The 17,966-nt window shown below is 46.2% G+C and overlaps 2 protein-coding genes and 1 pseudogene across 3 annotated transcripts in view; all 3 read right to left on the bottom strand.

Annotated features, from left to right (window-relative positions):
* Positions 1–871: 871 nt before the first annotated feature.
* Positions 872–4,006, bottom strand: LOC117774388 (annotated as a pseudogene).
* The window catches only part of LOC117774386 (beta-galactoside alpha-2,6-sialyltransferase 1-like), a 19,452-nt gene continuing 2,357 nt past the window's right edge, over positions 872–17,966 (bottom strand). Inside the window, exons 3-10 of the mRNA XM_034606791.1 lie at positions 15,855–16,061; positions 15,397–15,765; positions 14,863–15,127; positions 14,648–14,745; positions 14,326–14,427; positions 13,962–14,136; positions 13,179–13,453; positions 872–972 (exon numbers count right to left, since the gene is read on the bottom strand). Coding sequence (XP_034462682.1) covers positions 13,179–13,453; positions 13,962–14,136; positions 14,326–14,427; positions 14,648–14,745; positions 14,863–15,127; positions 15,397–15,765; positions 15,855–16,061 — 1,491 coding nt within the window. The 3' untranslated portion in view covers positions 872–972. The remainder of the gene's footprint in view (positions 973–13,178; positions 13,454–13,961; positions 14,137–14,325; positions 14,428–14,647; positions 14,746–14,862; positions 15,128–15,396; positions 15,766–15,854; positions 16,062–17,966) is intronic.
* Positions 8,504–9,447, bottom strand: LOC117774395 (integral membrane protein GPR155-like). Of its 2 annotated transcripts, XM_034606804.1 has the most exons (4): positions 9,309–9,447; positions 9,168–9,232; positions 8,944–9,081; positions 8,504–8,537 (listed from the first exon to the last, which is right to left on the bottom strand). In XM_034606804.1, exons 1-4 carry the CDS (start codon positions 9,423–9,425, stop codon positions 8,519–8,521), a joined length of 339 nt encoding a protein of 112 aa, XP_034462695.1. In that variant the 5' UTR covers positions 9,426–9,447; the 3' UTR covers positions 8,504–8,518. The 2 variants fall into 2 exon arrangements, with proteins under 2 accessions (XP_034462695.1, XP_034462694.1); XM_034606803.1 differs by lacking the exon at positions 8,504–8,537 and having other exon boundaries at positions 8,562–9,081.

The raw sequence follows: 17,966 nt of genomic DNA, 5'->3' as shown, positions 1-17,966 counted from the left end.
TCTGTATGTACCAACACAAATGTTGAAGTCAGTTGCTCTGGACATTTTCTTTTCCTGCAGCCGCCTTTTAAAATGATGATCGTTTCCGGGTCCGACTCGTTCACACCAACAGGAACATGTGGGGAACATCCAGAGAACGGCTGTGTGAAGCTTTTCAAAGTAAAATGTGGAGATGACAGAGTGAGGGCAGGAGAACACAGCTCCTCCTGGTGGACGAGTCTGTTACAGCATATATATATCTACACGTCACATTTCTCTGTACAGGTGGAGTTTCTTCACATATTTGAGATGAATCAGGTCCATTTGTCCAAATCTGATTTGTTCAAGATTCAGACTTTGGTTTAAGGTTGAGATTAGAGTCAGGGTTAAAGACCAAACTGCTCTTTTGTACTGTTTCAGTCAATAAACAATAAATGATGTGTGTACGTGATATCATCATCATTTGATGTAAAGGTTAACGTTAATAAACAATTCAGGTTGAAGCAGGTGACTGGTTTTAATGTGGTGGATGATTGGTGTGTTTCTGTTGAAGCAGATTATATTAAATGCCATTTTTACAGATACAACTAGTCAAATAAAAAAAATGGCTGATGGTGATATTTAATACACACAGTTTTTGTTTGTTGGCTAAAACCTGCAAAAACAGCGGAAACATCCTTTAACATTTGAGACGAGGGTTAGTTTACAGTTGGAATGTTGGAATGTCCTCATAAGTATATATATATGATACTGTATGTGTGTGTGTGTGAACAGCTGACACATCTATCAGTTGATTCGACTCCAGTGTGTGTTTGTGCGTGTGCGTGTGCGTGTGTGATATTTACAGTGAGTTGCGTTCATTTGTTCGGCAGTGAGTTCGAGGTTTTCATGCGTCTGTCCTCGTTGTTGCGTGTTCTTCATGCAGGGTTCTGCTTTACAGTGTGTGTGTGTGTGTGTGTGTGTGTGTGTGTGTGTGTGTGTGTGTGTGTGTGCGGGGGGGGTGATCAGTGGTGCTTCAGGCCTCCAGCAGCAGCCTGGGTGCAGTTCATCTTTCTGAACCCGGGCAGCGTGATGCGTCCGTGTGTGTAGATGTCGCGGTCGGTGCCCTGGTTCATCCGCTTCACCAGGTTCTTCTCGTACAGGAGCGGGTGGTAGGCGCCCAGCGTGCAGGCGGCGTCGAAGAAACGCTGGTAGTAATGGCAGAGCTCCGTCTTCCTCCGCGACGGCAGGAACTCGTAGACGTGCACCACCTCGCACAGTGACATCATCAGGACCGTGCCTGGACACATTTAGAAGAAAGTTTAATGAGGTTTTTCTAAATCTAAACTCTCATTTTTTAAGGGGTTGCTGAGGTTTTTTCTTTTTATTCTATAAATCACAAACTTGTTTTTGTCCTTCAACAAATACAGAGAATCTCATTGGAACTGATGAAGCAGATGAACTGTTGTCTTATGGTCAGAGTGAGACTCTGAGGTCACTCTGAGGTCACTGTGACGTGAAGTCTGTGGAAACAGGTAGTTTTCTCAATAACAGTTATTTAGTAGCTTGAGAGTTTTTCTTCATCACAAAGTTTGACTAATTATTCAGGTCTGTCACCTCATTGCTGATCGCTACAGCGTTGCTGGTCTAGTTTTCAGTTCAAGGTCAAAACCCACCATGAGGACCAGTGGAACATGTCCCAGTGCTCCCTGCAGTCCACCACTGGCCTGCGGAGTGTGTAAACGCTGCTGGTCTCGTTTCAGTTTGAAAACACTGCGGGTGTTGTGATGGCGAGCGAGCCGACGCTTCACGTACCGAGGAAGCCGGAGGAGGGCGGGTTCTTCTGGATGGGTTCTGCCATGTTGTCTTGTATTCGCTGCCACACCTGCCACTCGAAGCGCGGATGCAGGATGTAGAAAGGCTGCAGAGGATGGAGTCGTCTATATCTCTGGTACTGGCGAAAGATCGGGTAGGTCCGTCCTGTTGAACCACTGTGGGGGGGGGGGGACGTGTTTAATAACATGACGTGGATCTGGATTAACAAAGGTCAGAGGTCAAATGTGGAGTAAGAATGACCACATGACCTCAGACACTGGTAAATAAAAAGACCTCATGAGACTCTAAGGATTTAATATCAGAGCAGCAGGTCGTTTGTAAGAAGTGATGAAGGTCAAAACATCACCTGAGTGAGGTCAGCGGAGAAGGGGGCGGGGTCCCAGGCCACCAGCAGCACTGAGCTGTACAGAGAGCTGGACAGGAAGTGATGATCGTCAGACGCCATCACCTGCACACAGGCAAACATCAGGTTAAAAAAAACATCATCTGCATTATATTACAACCGATTTTAAGTTTTAAGTCGAATGAAATTAAAGCAAAGAGAAAGAAACTCGTCTTATGTTTATAAAACACAAATATATAAAGACGACACGTCTCCACTTCCTCCTGTTGTACAAAAAGAAACTACAATACGAATGCCGTCATCTTCATCAAATCTTCTTCACTAATTCAAACCAAACTGAAGTTTTGTTGACCTGTGAGTTGATGAGGCGAATGGTGGTTTTCGAGCCGACGTCTTTCTCGTAGCCGCTGGTGGGTGCGGCGTTTGAAGCGCAGCACGGCATCATGGGAGTCTGTAATTGAATAAATACTTCAGGGGAAGTAAAACTTTCTGAGTGACTTTTACTGTTCTGTTTTTATTGTTTTTATATTTCACGGGGAAAACGAACGGACAATTTAAATTCATCTCACCGATCTCTTTGCCGAGTCCGGAGTAGCGGAGCGACCCCGCCGACGACACCACGGCGCAGCTCTTGTACGCCCCGAGGTCAGAGGTCAGTGGCTTCGGCGGCAGCTGGGCGGCCCAGGGCAGCGACGAGAAGGGCTGGAGGTCAGAGGTCAAGGTCGCCACCTCTGTCTTGTCTCTCAGCTGGCAGAGAAGCTCGGGGCCGCTCAGCTTGGGTCTGCTGGAGACGCCCCCGGGGCCGGAAACCTCAACCTCCATATTTGTTCATCGACTGAAAACAAAATGTACACAAAGTCTGATAGTTGAAGTTTATACTAGTGCTGATATCAACATGAATGTGATCAATAACATCTATTGTCTCCCCCCCGTGTTCCAGTGTTTCCTCTTTTTTATCTCCGTGTTGGGTCTCCTCCACCTCCTGAGAGAAACACCAGGCTCTTGAGCGGCTAGATGCTTCACTTTAGCTGCTTTCAGACATGCACTGAACTCAGGAGGAGGTGCATGTGTGTGTTGTTCTGTGAAAACAGCTGAAATCTCACCTGATAGTTCTGCACCACCCTCCTCAGTCGGTTTCCCAGCATGCTACTGGACATCTCATCATCCCACACCTCTCCCAGGAGCCCATGAGGCCCGAAGAACTCTGCGTCCCCCCCTTTGCCGCTCAGCTCCCCCCTGCGCCGGCCTCCAAACAGGGTCTCCAGTGCGCGAGTGAAGGGGCGCGGCAGCAGGTGAGCGAAAAACCCAGAAGGCTCCCGATCTCTCGACTTCTTCTTTGATGTCGAGTCCACCGCTTCGTGGGTGTGGTTCGGTGAGGACAGGACAGGGATTGGACGGCGAGGGTCACCTGGGACGACCCCTGGGAGCTTCTGAGGGTCGAATGTACATGGGCTTGGCTCCGCCTCGCAGCACCTGAGGGTGTCAGACAACATTACGATTCACTTTCAGGGCAAGAGGTTAAAGATATAACTCGGCAGCGCTGAACAGAAGAAAGAACCCGACCTTGATGACAGAGTGTGCACGAGGGCTGAGCCCGAGTTCTTGCCCGCACCCCAAAGATGGCGTCTGTGACGGGCAGCTGTTTTCGGCACAGATGGCGTAGAGCAGAGCCATGGAGATTGCAGAAGAAGGCCATGCAGAGCGCTCCACGGCGAGCCCGACGCCTCAGGCGCCACAGCAGGCTGACTCGGTCCATCGCCGCCGAGGGGATCTGCAGAGGAAACACACGTGTTACTGTCTAGAGAGAAAAACCTCTGACACGTTCAAACAGTTTCCTGTGTTTGTGTTTTTACGTGTTTGTATGTGACCAACCGCCGGAAACATGACTTTATTGGTGAAACGGCTCAAATCTCTCCATGTTGAAGAAAGTGATAATTACATCTTAGATCTACCCATTTTATCCGAGTCTGGTCCAGAATGCCCGGGTCGTCCCCCCGACCCAGTTTATTTAGCAGTTTATCCAGATACAGAATCCAAACCAATTCAAAATCATCAGCTCATCTTGTCTGACAGTTTTAATGATGTTCACCAACAAGTTATCAACCCAACTACATCATAGAGTTATAGACATTTATTTGGTCCCAATGACTTGTCTCAGCTCATTTGAGCTGTTTATTGTTAAGCAGCCAGGAGAAGTGCATCAAAGTATAAAACATGTCACTTCCTGTCGCCAGCAGGTGGCGCTGTGACGATGAGTCAATATAGATTAAATTGTCACCACTTTTGAGCATGTTGAAGGCTCAAAAAGCCAAATCATTTGGTTAGAATAATAATAATAAGAAGAGCCTACATTTTCACCACTTTCTAATTTTCTGCAAAGTTTGGTAAGAGGTTGAGCATGTTAAAGCCTCAAAAAGCCAATTCATTTGGGTCACTATAATAAGAATAATCCTTACCATTTCCAGAGGGCCTCCCACCGTCGGTGCTCGGGTCCTAAAAAACTGAAACATGCAAAAACAAACTTACGGACAAAGCGTCTCCAAGGCTCAACTCAGGCGGATGCAGTGGATTCAACACCTAAAGGTTTGGACCACATTTGCAAAAACAAGATGGTCCGGTTCCCATGTGATCACAAATGACCAACAGCTGTGTCTCGGTTCGGGGGCTGCGTCCTTCAGAGGACGTGTCTGAAGACTCACTGCGTCTCAACTAGACCGTCTCACTTCAAATGCATCTGACAAACGTGTCTTTCTATTCCAGAGAAAGCTCCACTGGGAGGATTCTTCCGTTTGTCATGCACAGTGTTGCTTTGTGTGGGTCTAATCCAACACTGTTTATCAGGCTGTTTTTTGGACTACATGAAAAAATAATGTAAAATCTGTGCTTTCTGTTTGCATTTGCTTCTACAACTATCGCTCAGTTTTGAATAAATAATCCGAAATGGCAGCTGCTCGTGAAATGACAAAAGAAACAAGGCAGGAATTTTGATGCAAAGATGTTTTATTCGTGCCATTTGTTCAGGTCACACAGTCATTGACCCTGTCGATGACGGACAGCAGCAACAACATCCACAGATACACACACGTTACAACACACGGTCACTACCCTCAGTAACGTCTCTCCTGTTCCCTCTCACCACGTCCTTACACGGAAACTCTCCCACTGTTGTTCGTGCACACAGACACACACCTTCACGCTGGCTGAGGCAGGCACTCTGTCGTGAGATCTCATTTGTAACAACTCAGCAAAACACAAGGACCTGATGTGGAATTCCACGAGTCGGTTGGCAGAAGACACAAAGATGGAAGTAAATGGACGCGGACACACTTTGGAGAAGTTTTGAACATCCTCTCTTTGGACGTTCTGCTCTCGGTGAAGAGGTCAGGGGTCACCTGGTCTTCACTGGGCTGCGTCAGCGCTGAGAGAATCATCTGCCTGCACCTTGTTATCATGCTGCAAAGGCTGTTTTTAATCCCTGTCATTCAAATGGTTACGTCCCCCACAAAGACAAACAGTAAATGATGCAGAATCTAAGTCAAAACCTGCCTCTGTTGGTTTGTAGTGAGCTCGCCTGGAGTTAGATCTCATTCCCGGAGGAAAGGGGATATTGAAATGTAACATGTACTCTTACATCCAGTGAGTCGGACTAGGCGTCATTAAATCATTGTGCACTTTGCTTCCATGAAGATGAATATGTACGTGTAGTGTCGTGGACGTCTGGCCTGTAGACGCGTCACTCTGGATTAGAGCCAAACCGATATGAATGTTTTGGAGCCGAGATTAGGGCAGTAACACAAAAAGGGAGAAATGAAATTGAGTCTGAATATTTTAGACTTTAATCATGAACTTTGTCATAAATAACTAAAAACAAAACACAAATACAACCAAATAAATAGAATTTGAGTTAGGAAAATAAAACAATCTGTATAACGCAAATATAAATGCACGACTCTCCACATGGTTTTATTCTGCACATCGATCAGTCGGGGCTCGTCTCCGGTTCACCTTCCTCAGATCTCATGGGTAGAAACAAAGATGTGGAGTTTCTGCTCACGGGAACAATTTATCCATTTATCCAAACATTCAAAGTCAACTTCAGAGTAAAACACAAATCAAACAGCAACGGAACAGGCGGATAAAGGCCGTAGTGTCGTAATGCTGCCAGTCGATGAGAAGAAGCTACAGAAATTATATAAAAGTCTGTAGTGGTTATGTGTTCAATGTACAATGGGGCAGATTGTTACACCTACAAATGAGGAGCATAATTATGGCAGGACGAGTAAGAAGTTCAGATTCATAAAGACATTTTTAGTTTTAAGTCTTCTCAAGGTTTTTATCCTGTAGATTCAACTAAGGGCCAAAGTTGAGTTCAGGTCTGAATTTTTTAAATCAAGCTATGGTGACACATTTGGCTCAAAAAGGCTTTTGGCTGAATGAACACATTTATGAACATGGTCATAACTGGGCCCAGATAATTGTTGTGTGTCACAGTAACATGACTCAAAGATAACAGAAAAATGTGCAGCATCGTCACAAGGTTGATATCCGAGGAGTTTGCATAATTAAAAACCACGATGATTTATCGAGATGATATTATTCAGTCAGTGCAAATGTGTCAGTGCTGAGCAGACGTCTGCTCTCAGTCATGCAAGTAGTCGACACAGACCGGAGTCTCAAAAGACACAACGTGCAAAATATCAATTACTGAAATAACAGGCAGATCCAGGACGAGTTCATTTCATCCGAGAGAAAGAAAAAGAAACATGGCGATGATGACAACATAGAACGAGCAGGTGAGGAAACCTCTGGTTGTCAGAGCGCAGCCCGGCTGCTCATTGGCAAAGAACTAACATACAGTTTACTGGTCTCATCGTCATCTCACAACTGGCAACCACACATCACAAATAACACAACATATCAGGACGGGAGGCTGATGAATGGCAACTTGTCCCTTCAAAATAAAAAGCTTATTCGTACTTCATAAACTGAAAACCTTCACTGGCTCTTAGAAATCCAGACAAAAGAGATGAAAAATCAACGATTAGATCTCAGGGCAGCTAAAATCAAAAAGCTGTAATCAGATCCAGGCCAGAGCAGCAGAAAAAAACAAAATCTGAAACAAAAATGTAAATGTCTCTGAGTCGTCAGAGGTTGAGATTTCCCCTTTGGGGCCACAGGGTGAAGCCGGAGGAGACGAGCAAACAGCAACCACAAGGAAAGGCCTTGAAAAAACAGGTAATCCAGGGAAACATGCAATGAAATGAACCATTTGATATCTTTAAATTTATCAGATTGACACAATCACATATTAGAGATTGTTGTGTTTCCAGCATTTGTGATTGTAGGAGAATCCACATCGTACGGAGCTTTGATCCTTGGTGGTTGCTGCTCGCCGCCACCAGGCCCATTCTTCCTCGGCCTCTTCCACCTCTCCACTGTCTTCCTCTCACATGTCCTGCGACCGCCCTCCCCTCCCCCTGTGTGAAGTGGTACATCAGTGTAACCTCGTCCCTGAAGCTGTGGCGACCCGTCAGGGGATCGAACACTCCTCCCCGCTGAAGTCGATCGCCGTACAGTTGGGCCTCAGCTCCCCCGGCACACAGGCCCCTCTCCACCAGCCAGTCCACAGGTCGCTGCCCCCGAAACACACCTTCAGGACGGGGCTGTGGACGGGATGTGCACGAAGCAGGAACCCTGCTGTGCCGGTGCTGAGGAGTCGCTGGGTCGTGAGCTTCGTCCGAGGGGAGCTGGGGAATCTGCTCCTCTGGGATATCGGGGTCGGGGATATTAGTTTGGTGTTCGGTCTCCAGCTCAGGCCCGGGGTCGGGATGGGAGTGAATATTGGCTGCGGATTCAGCTGGATCATGATTTTGGTGAATCTGGTGAAGATCCTGATGTGTGTGCAGGGGCTGATGGGAGGGGGGAGGTCTCGGAACCCCATCCTCCTCTTCCTCCTCCTCCAGCCCTCTTCCTCCACCAAACCTGTCATTATCAGAGGAAGGATTCACCTGTCGGAGCACTCACCACTCTCCCCTGAGCCACTAGGGGGTGATGAAGAGGAGAGGAATGGGGCAGGCAAAGGGAGGCAGGGAGGAAATAAAGGAAATATGAAGGGAAGGAAATAAAGAGGAAAAAGAATAGTGGAGAGAATTTCATGTGTTAGAAGAAAAAGTAAAGAAAAGAACCCAAAAACTCAAAAATCCAGCGGCAAGTATTTTAGTCAGTAACCCAGTTATCTGAGAACTTTCACACTGGTAACCGCTTAGTATTAAACCAACTTGTGAAAAGGTTAAAACATCAAAGTGGCCATACTATGGTTTTCAGGTTCATGCAAACTCTGCAGAGAAAGAACCGGCCAAGCTGAGAGGAGACCCGCAAACATTAAGATTCAGTCCAGTATCTGAGTAGCAACAGAGGAGTCACAGATGATGCTCCGTTAAACATACACTGCAAACTGGTGGAAACGCACAGTGTAAATGTCTAATGAGTAAATCTGTGTCGAGAAAAACAGCTGTTTGATGATAGAAAAGAATAAAAACTATCCACAGTTACAGTAGATAACATGCAAAGAGGATGCAGAGACAAATAAAACTACTGTGGACATGACCAGGATCAGAATTAATCCCCCTGAGAAACTGCTCAACAGTTCAGATCAGGGCAGAAATAAAGCTGCAGTTTACTTTCTACTGAATTTAACAAACACAGGAACAGGAAGTAATCTGAAATCATATTTACACATGCTTTCAAAAAGGGGGACACGATGTACTATATGACACACGAAATCAAACACAAAGTAGTGCTCATACCTGCCAGTGTGTAGTACGTCCTGGACACACTGGTCTTTGTGGTAGCGGACGAACTGGGTGCAGGTGAGTCTGACTTCCTCTGGAACAGCTGAGGGACTCAAATCCTCGCTGTCTCTGCCCTGCCACAGGTTACGCAACCTAACACACACACACCAACACAACCCATTACTCCTGTGAATCCCATTTGAACATTATTTCAGAGGAAGAAGTCGTTGAAGACTCACCTCTTCTTGAACGGCAGGATGATGAGGTGTCTGTCCAGACCAAAGATCCCGAAGGACAGGAAACCCTGAGACACAGAGAAAGAGAGAAACATTCACAGCGGCTCATTTAATGTACACACACATGTGCACGCACACTGGTACCTGTCCATAGTTAGCCACAGCACAGAAGAACTGTAGCTCCAGGTAAAGTCTTCCTGGATCTTTGTTAAACAGCCACCACAGACAGCTGGACAGGTTCTGCATGAAGACAGAGAACATTCATCTGTGTTGTAATGTCCATTCCTCTGTACCTGAAGGTTTCAATCTCAACACACACACTCACTCACTCACTCACACACCACACTCACACACTCACACACAACACACACACACACACACAGAATTCAAAACAAGCTCATTTCATTTGATTGTCTGTGTTCTGTGTTAACTCTTGGCGATGGCCGTGCCCGCCGCTCGGTGCTGGCGCACTCCTCATAACAACAATAATCCCACTTTTATACTTGGGACACAACATAACCAGCTAATGTGCGATGCCAGCTATCAGGACAATGCTTAGGAGAAGTTCACAGGACATGAAATCCACAACCACATGAACACGCACCAGGTTCACCAGCTGTCTCTGTGTCCTTCTTCACATTAACGTGATTTGATTGATTAGTTCCAATGATTCCATTGGTACCTTTGTCCTTTCTGCCGTACGCAGAACCACTAATTCGTCAACGCATGACGTCGCCCCATTCAAAGTGAATGAGCAGAGTTTCGGTTGACGCCTCAAACTAAATCGCGGAGGTCCAGTCTAAATGTCCTCATCTTCGTGCTGACTTACCCCCAACCCAAAATCATGAAGACTCCCGGTCGGAGTCTCAGCAGATCATCTCTGGTAGTCAGGGCCAGACACAGGGATTAGGCCTGAAACATTATTATAGTAATTGTTAGAGACAGACTGTTTCTACAGTTTCCGCATTTGTCCACCAGATGGTAGTGTTGTACTGTTGTTGTACTGATTATGCCGCGGAGGGGGGGGACCCGGGAGAAACGGCTCCAAACCACGGCCACTAATCACGCACTACATTCCACGCCATCACGTGCAGCGCTGTCAGCATCACTACGCACAGACCGATCTGGTTCAGGGCAAAAACTAAAAATCTCCATGTTGTTGAGATGACGTCATTTAAAGTTGATCGTCGAACGTGTAACGTCAAAAATAGGCGACTTCCTGTTGCGTTATTCCATAACGCTACGCCATAACGCCTTTTTTGTGCCACAGTGGCACAAAAAAGCCGCACTGTTGTTGTACTGTTCCTAGAAAAAAAAAAAATGAAAAAAAAACATATATATAAAAAATATAGCCAAAATGGTGGGCTTCCTGTTTGGTCATGTTGTTGTGATGACGCTCATCTCAATATGAAGTTGATCAGATAAAGCCCTGGACAAGTTCGTCAAAGTAAAAATGTGGAATATGGCCAAAATGGCCACTAAATGCAAAATGGCGGGCTTCCTGTTGCGTATTTCATAATGCTCCTTGAGACTTTTTTGTTTGTCTGGTCACGATACCACCTGGGCTACGATTTTTGTGAAGATCGGTCAAAGGGAAACCTAGGGGCTGCGTTCCAGGGGGCGCTGTTGAGCCATTTTGCCACGCCCATTTCAAATTACTCCAGAATACGTAAATTTTCACCACTTTCTAATTTTCTGCAAAGTTTGGTAAGAAGTTGAGCATGTTGAAGCCTCAAAAAGCCAATTCATCTGGGTCACTATAATAAGAATAATCCTTACAAGTTCAAGAGGGGCCTCCCACCGTCGGTGCTCGGGTCCTAATAATAATAATAACTTGTACTTTCTGGGTTTTGGACTTTGACGCCTGCAGGATAAAAAATTCCCTGTGATGAAACGTTGGTGTGAAAATGTTTAATTCAGCAGAGACGTTAAATCTGTGGCTCTCAACCTTTTTAACTTCTGATCCAGTAAAATAAAAGTATTTCCGACACTTTCGTCACTGGTTGAACTCGCTGAGGTGCAGGAACAAAGTCTGAATCATGAAATATTCATAAATTGGTTATTTCCATAGAAATGGCAGAAAAACAAATATAACCACATCAATTGTTGCATCATAATACATTATCATATTATATATTATAATTTATTGATTGAGACCTTATGATATATATCCTGATAATGTTATATAGAAACGCCCCGAACGATCAATGAACCTTAAAAACTTAATAAACAATATTTAATACAAAGGTTTTTCCTTCACTGTGACTGAAGCTTTAATCTACTGAGAGGAAATGACAGCTTGTTGCCTGAGAGACTAAATCTGCAGCATAACATTAAATAAATAACAAAACTGCAAAACTCTCTTTACGGCTTTTTAATACTTTCATGGCCCTTCAGGAAATGAATCATAAAAAAGTCAAAAACATAGATTTCAGATTAATATAAAGAAAAGTGAACACAAGCATCAACAGTGATGCTGCTGAGAGTTCACGTCCTAAAAACACAACAAAAAAGAAAAGGAGTAATTTTTCCATCAATATTAATCCTCACCAAAGCCACTTCTATGTTTCTGGGGCATTTTGTTCTCATTTCAAGGGAAGAGTTCTCCTGAGAACTGTGAGGAAAACACACGAACCACGTGCGACCACAGACACCGGCTGAACCACGAGGGGAAAGTGCATCTGTCAGCCGAAGTGAAACGTGTCAGGAGCTGGTCACACTGAAATGAAAGGAGCAGGAGTACGAGTGCAGCTGCAGAGAGAAACATGTTCTCCTGCTTTTCCTCTGAAATGAAATGACATCAATTATTCAAGTGTTTTCTTCCTGAATAACCGACGAAGCTCCGTGGTAAAAAAAAAAACAAAAACTGAGATGATTAGAAAAACCACAACAGAGTTGAGACTGAGCTCTGATTGGTTCAGATTCAGCCCAGGACACGCCCACGTGAACGCCCTCTGTGTTTTGCTGATCAGTAACAAGATGGTTTCAGACATGGAGTGCACGTGTTCCTGACACGTTCGGAGGTTCTGTATGTACCAACACAAATGTTGAAGTCAGTTGCTCCGGACATTTTCTTTTCCTGCAGCCGCCTTTTAAAATGATGATCGTTTCCGGGTCCGACTCGTTCACACCAACAGGAACATGTGGGGAACATCCAGAGAACGGCTGTGTGAAGCTTTTCAAAGTAAAATGTGGAGATGACAGAGTGAGGGCAGGAGAACACAGCTCCTCCTGGTGGACGAGTCTGTTACAGCATATATATATCTACACGTCACATTTCTCTGTACAGGTGGAGTTTCTTCACATATTTGAGATGAATCAGGTCCATTTGTCCAAATCTGATTTGTTCAAGATTCAGACTTTGGTTTAAGGTTGAGATAAGAGTCAGGGTTAAAGACCAAACTGCTCTTTTGTACTGTTTCAGTCAATAAACAATAAATGATGTGTGTACGTGATATCATCATCATTTTGATGTAAAGGTTAACGTTAATAAACAATTCAGGTTGAAGCAGGTGACTGGGTTTAATGTGGTGGATGATTGGTGTGTTTCTGTTGAAGCAGATTATATTAAATGCCATTTTTACAGATACAACTAGTCAAATAAAAAAATGGCTGATGGTGATATTTAATACACACAGTTTTTGTTTGTTGGCTAAAACCTGCAAAAACAGCGGAAACATCCTTTAACATTTGAGACGAGGGTTAGTTTACAGTTGGAATGTTGGAATGTCCTCATAAGTATATATATATATATGATACTGTATGTGTGTGTGTGTGAACAGCTGACACATCTATCAGTTGATTCGACTCCAGTGTGTGTTTGTGCGTGTGCGTGTGCGTGTGTGATATTTACAGTGAGTTGCGTTCATTTTGTTCGGCAGTGAGTTCGAGGTTTTCATGCGTCTGTCCTCGTTGTTGCGTGTTCTTCATGCAGGGTTCTGCTTTACAGTGTGTGTGTGTGTGTGTGTGTGTGTGTGTGTGTGTGTGCGGGGGGGGGGGGGGGGGGGGGGGGGATCAGTGGTGCTTCAGGCCTCCAGCAGCAGCCTGGGTGCAGTTCATCTTTCTGAACCCGGGCAGCGTGATGCGTCCGTGTGTGTAGATGTCGCGGTCGGTGCCCTGGTTCATCCGCTTCACCAGGTTCTTCTCGTACAGGAGCGGGTGGTAGGCGCCCAGCGTGCAGGCGGCGTCGAAGAAACGCTGGTAGTAATGGCAGAGCTCCGTCTTCCTCCGCGACGGCAGGAACTCGTAGACGTGCACCACCTCGCACAGTGACATCATCAGGACCGTGCCTGGACACATTTAGAAGAAAGTTTAATGAGGTTTTTCTAAATCTAAACTCTCATTTTTTAAGGGGTTGCTGAGGTTTTTTCTTTTTATTCTATAAATCACAAACTTGTTTTTGTCCTTCAACAAATACAGAGAATCTCATTGGAACTGATGAAGCAGATGAACTGTTGTCTTATGGTCAGAGTGAGACTCTGAGGTCACTCTGAGGTCACTGTGACGTGAAGTCTGTGGAAACAGGTAGTTTCTCAATAACAGTTATTTAGTAGCTTGAGAGTTTTTCTTCATCACAAAGTTTGACTAATTATTCAGGTCTGTCACCTCATTGCTGATCGCTACATCGTTGCTGGTCTAGTTTTCAGTTCAAGGTCAAAACCACCATGAGACCAGTGGGACATGTCCCAGTGCTCCCTGCAGTCCACCACTGGCTGCGGAGTGTGTAAACGCTGCTGGTCTCGTTTCAGTTTGAAAACACTGCGGGTGTGATGGCGAGCGAGCCGACGCTTCACGTACCGAGGAAGCCGGAGGAGGGCGGGTTCTTCTGGATGGGTTCTGCCATGTTGTCTTGTATTCGCTGCCACACCTGCCACTCGAAGCGCGGATGCAGGATGTAGAAAGGCTGCAGAGGATGGAGTCGTCTATATCTCTGGTACTGGGCGAAGATCGGGTAGTCCGTCCTGTTGAACCACTGTGGGGGGGGGGGGACGTGTTAATAACATGACGTGGATCTGGATTAACAAAGGTCAGAGGTCAAATATGGAGTAAGAATGACCACATGACCTCAGACACTGGTAAATAAAAAGACCTCATGAGACTCTAAGGATTTAATATCAGAGCAGCAGGTCGTTTGTAAGAAGTGATGAAGGTCAAACATCACCTGAGTGAGGTCAGCGGAGAAGGGGGCGGGGTCCCAGGCCACCAGAGCACCTGAGCTGTACAGAGAGCTGGACAGGAAGTGATGATCGTCAGACGCCATCACCTGCACACAGGCAAACATCAGGTTCAAAAAAACATCATCTGCATTATATTACAACCGAAAACAAAGAGAAAGAAACTCGTCTTATGTTTATAAAACACAAATATATAAAGACGACACGTCTCCACTTCCTCCTGTTGTACAAAAAGAAACTAAAATACGAATGCCGTCATCTTCATCAAATCTTCTTCACTAATTCAAACCAAACTGAAGTTTTGTTGACCTGTGAGTTGATGAGGCGAATGGTGGTTTTCGAGCCGACGTCTTTCTCGTAGCCGCTGGTGGGCGCGGCGTTGAAGCGCAGCACGGCATCATGGGAGTCTGTAATTGAATAAATACTTCAGGGGAAGTAAAACTTTCTGAGTGACTTTTACTGTTCTGTTTTTATTGTTTTTATATTTCACGGGAAAACGAAAGGACAATTTAAATTCATCTCACCGATCTCTTTGCCGAGTCCGGAGTAGCGGAGCGACCCCGCCGACGACACCACGGCACAGCTCTTGTACGGCCCGAGGTCAGAGGTCAGTGGCTTCGGCGGCAGCTGGGCGGCCCAGGGCAGCGACGAGAAGGGCTGGAGGTCAGAGGTCAAGGTCGCCACCTCTGTCTTGTCTCTCAGCTGGCAGAGAAGCTCGGGGCCGCTCAGCTTGGGTCTGCTGGAGACGCCCCCGGGGCCGGAAACCTCAACTCCATATTTGTTCATCGACTGAAAAACAAAATGTACACAAAGTCTGATAGTTGAAGTTTATACTAGTGCTGATATCAACATGAATGTGATCAATAACATCTATTGTCTCCCCCCCGTGTTCCAGTGTTTCCTCTTTTTTATCTCCGTGTTGGGTCTCCTCCACCTCCTGAGAGAAACACCAGGCTCTTGAGCGGCTAGATGCTTCACTTTAGCTGCTTTCAGACATGCACTGAACTCAGGAGGAGGTGCATGTGTGTGTTGTTCTGTGAAAACAGCTGAAATCTCACCTGATAGTTCTGCACCACCCTCCTCAGTCGGTTTCCCAGCATGCTACTGGACATCTCATCATCCCACACCTCTCCCAGGAGCCCATGAGGCCCGAAGAACTCTGCGTCCCCCCCTTTGCCGCTCAGCTCCCCCCTGCGCCGGCCTCCAAACAGGGTCTCCAGTGCGCGAGTGAAGGGGCGCGGCAGCAGGTGAGCGAAAAACCCAGAAGGCTCCCGATCTCTCGACTTCTTCTTTGATGTCGAGTCCACCGCTTCGTGGGTGTGGTTCGGTGAGGAGAGGACAGGGATTGGACGGCGAGGGTCACCTGGGACGACCCCTGGGAGCTTCTGAGGGTCGATGTACATGGGCTTGGCTCCGCCTCGCAGCACCTGAGGGTGTCAGACAACATTACGATTCACTTTCAGGGCAAGAGGTTAAAGATATAACTCGGCAGCGCTGACAGAAGAAAGAACCCGACCTTGATGACAGAGTGTGCACGAGGCTGAGCCCGAGTTCTTGCCCGCACCCCAAAGATGGCGTCTGTGACGGGCACGCTGTTTTCGGCACAGATGGCGTAGAGCAGAGCCATGGAGATGCAGAAGAAGGCCATGCAGAGCGCTCCACGGCGAGCCCGACGCCTCAGGCGCCACAGCAGGCTGACTCGGTCCATCGCCGCCGAGGGGATCTGCAGAGGAAACACACGTGTTACTGTCTAGAGAGAAAAACCTCTGACACGTTCAAACAGTTTCCTGTGTTTGTGTTTTTACGTGTTTGTATGTGACCAACCGCCGGAAACATGACTTTATTGGTGAAACGGCTCAAATCTCTCCATGTTGAAGAAAGTGACAAAACTCCACAGAATCGATACCAACCAGAGGAGAGCGAGTGAATCTCTGAGTGAGTGAAGACAACAATGAAGAGTAAGAGCGAGACGTCACTGCCCCGGGAGAAGAAGGAGATCAGGGACAAAGAGGAGGAGCAGGAGGACAAGGAAGAGGACAGGCGGGACGAGAGAGGTCGAACAAGACAGAGGAAAAGAGAGAGAGAAAAGAGAGGGAACATGGGGGAAGTGCGTTTACAGGAGCAGAGGGCGTCAGTCGCTCTTCTTCCCACGATGCTTTGTGTGGCTACAGTGCTGCTTGGGAACTTGGCAGCAGGAGGTCGTGGATAATGACGCCTGACGTAGATGAAAGGAATGTTTGAGTCAGAATCTGATTAATATCTGATAATATGGGGTTACATCCTGATGGCACCTCGGGGGGGCGTGGCTCGATTAAAAGGGCTGAATTCACCAGATTTACACGTCGGCCATTTTCAGATTTTCACATCCCAGTTTCTCTTCAGCTTCAGGAAGTTTTGAGATTTCCATCCGCAGTGTGATGTCAGAGGCAAATGGCTGCTGTGTGAATTCAAAAAATAAACCCCTAGACTGTTTATAAAAAAAAAAAACAGAACGTGAAGCCAATGCAGAAGTGTCTGGAACCTGTCTTCTGTGTACTGACCAGCAGGGGGCGACTCCTCTGGTAGTTTCTATAGAAGTCTATAGAAAGTGACTTCTCACTTTATAACGTCAGTAAACATTCAGGAGTTTCTGTCTCAGTCTCTAGTTTCAAGTCTTCTTCAAACAGCTGATGTTCATTTAGTGAATTATGATCATTTAGAGTCAAACAGACTCTGATGTATTGGGGGGGGATACCACAGTGTGATTGACAGCTAGCACCGTCCAATGGTCAGGCTCCAGCTCATGGTTACTTCTGGTTTCAGAAAACCAAGATGGCGCTGGACAACACGACAAACAAACAGCAGCTGGAGTGACCCTGTGTTCGCTTCATCGGATTGTTCCCTGCAGCTAAAAAACGAAGCCTGACGGACGTGTGTGAAACACACACACACACACACACACACACACACACACACACACACACACACACACACACACACACACACACACACACACAGAGGCTGAACTTATATGATCAATATGTTCCTGTTATTTCTATACGTTTGTTTTGTGCAGGGCCAGAGGCAGGATATTGTAGAGCAGCTTCACCCTGTGAGTGACACTGCTGCTACATGAACAACCACAGCCACAACAACCACAGCTTTTGACTGTGAGACATTTTAAACTTTGGTCACATTTTGATGTGTCCTGAAATATTATGTGTAAAGAGAAGATCGTCAGTTGTGACGGCAGCTTTAGATGAGAAATGACATCGTCTCTGTTCGTCTGCAGCTAAACACATGAAGCTCTGCAGGTTTGAATCAGAATCAGCACATTACAGGAGTGAACCAGGACACAACTGCAGACGAGACGCTCCGCTGCTCCTCTGAAGGACTGAATGAACACATGTCTGAATGAATGAATGAACCAATGAAGGACTAACGCCTGCATCACTGCGACGCAGCAAGCTGCAGAGCTTCAGACAGATGGTGGTGTCACCAGATATCTGCTTAAAGATGTCACCCTCAATCCCCTGCACACACACACACACACACACAGACACACACACACAGGCAGGCAGCCAGAGGTGTGTGTGTGTTATATATGGATTTATGAATCTATGAACTATGCAAGATTAAAAGGTAGGCG

This window comes from Hippoglossus hippoglossus, chromosome 14 (assembly GCF_009819705.1).
Source record: "Hippoglossus hippoglossus isolate fHipHip1 chromosome 14, fHipHip1.pri, whole genome shotgun sequence".
Taxonomy (NCBI): domain Eukaryota; kingdom Metazoa; phylum Chordata; class Actinopteri; order Pleuronectiformes; family Pleuronectidae; genus Hippoglossus; species Hippoglossus hippoglossus.
The sequence above is the reverse complement of the archived record's forward strand: the minus strand, read 5'-3'. Positions and strand labels throughout refer to the sequence as shown.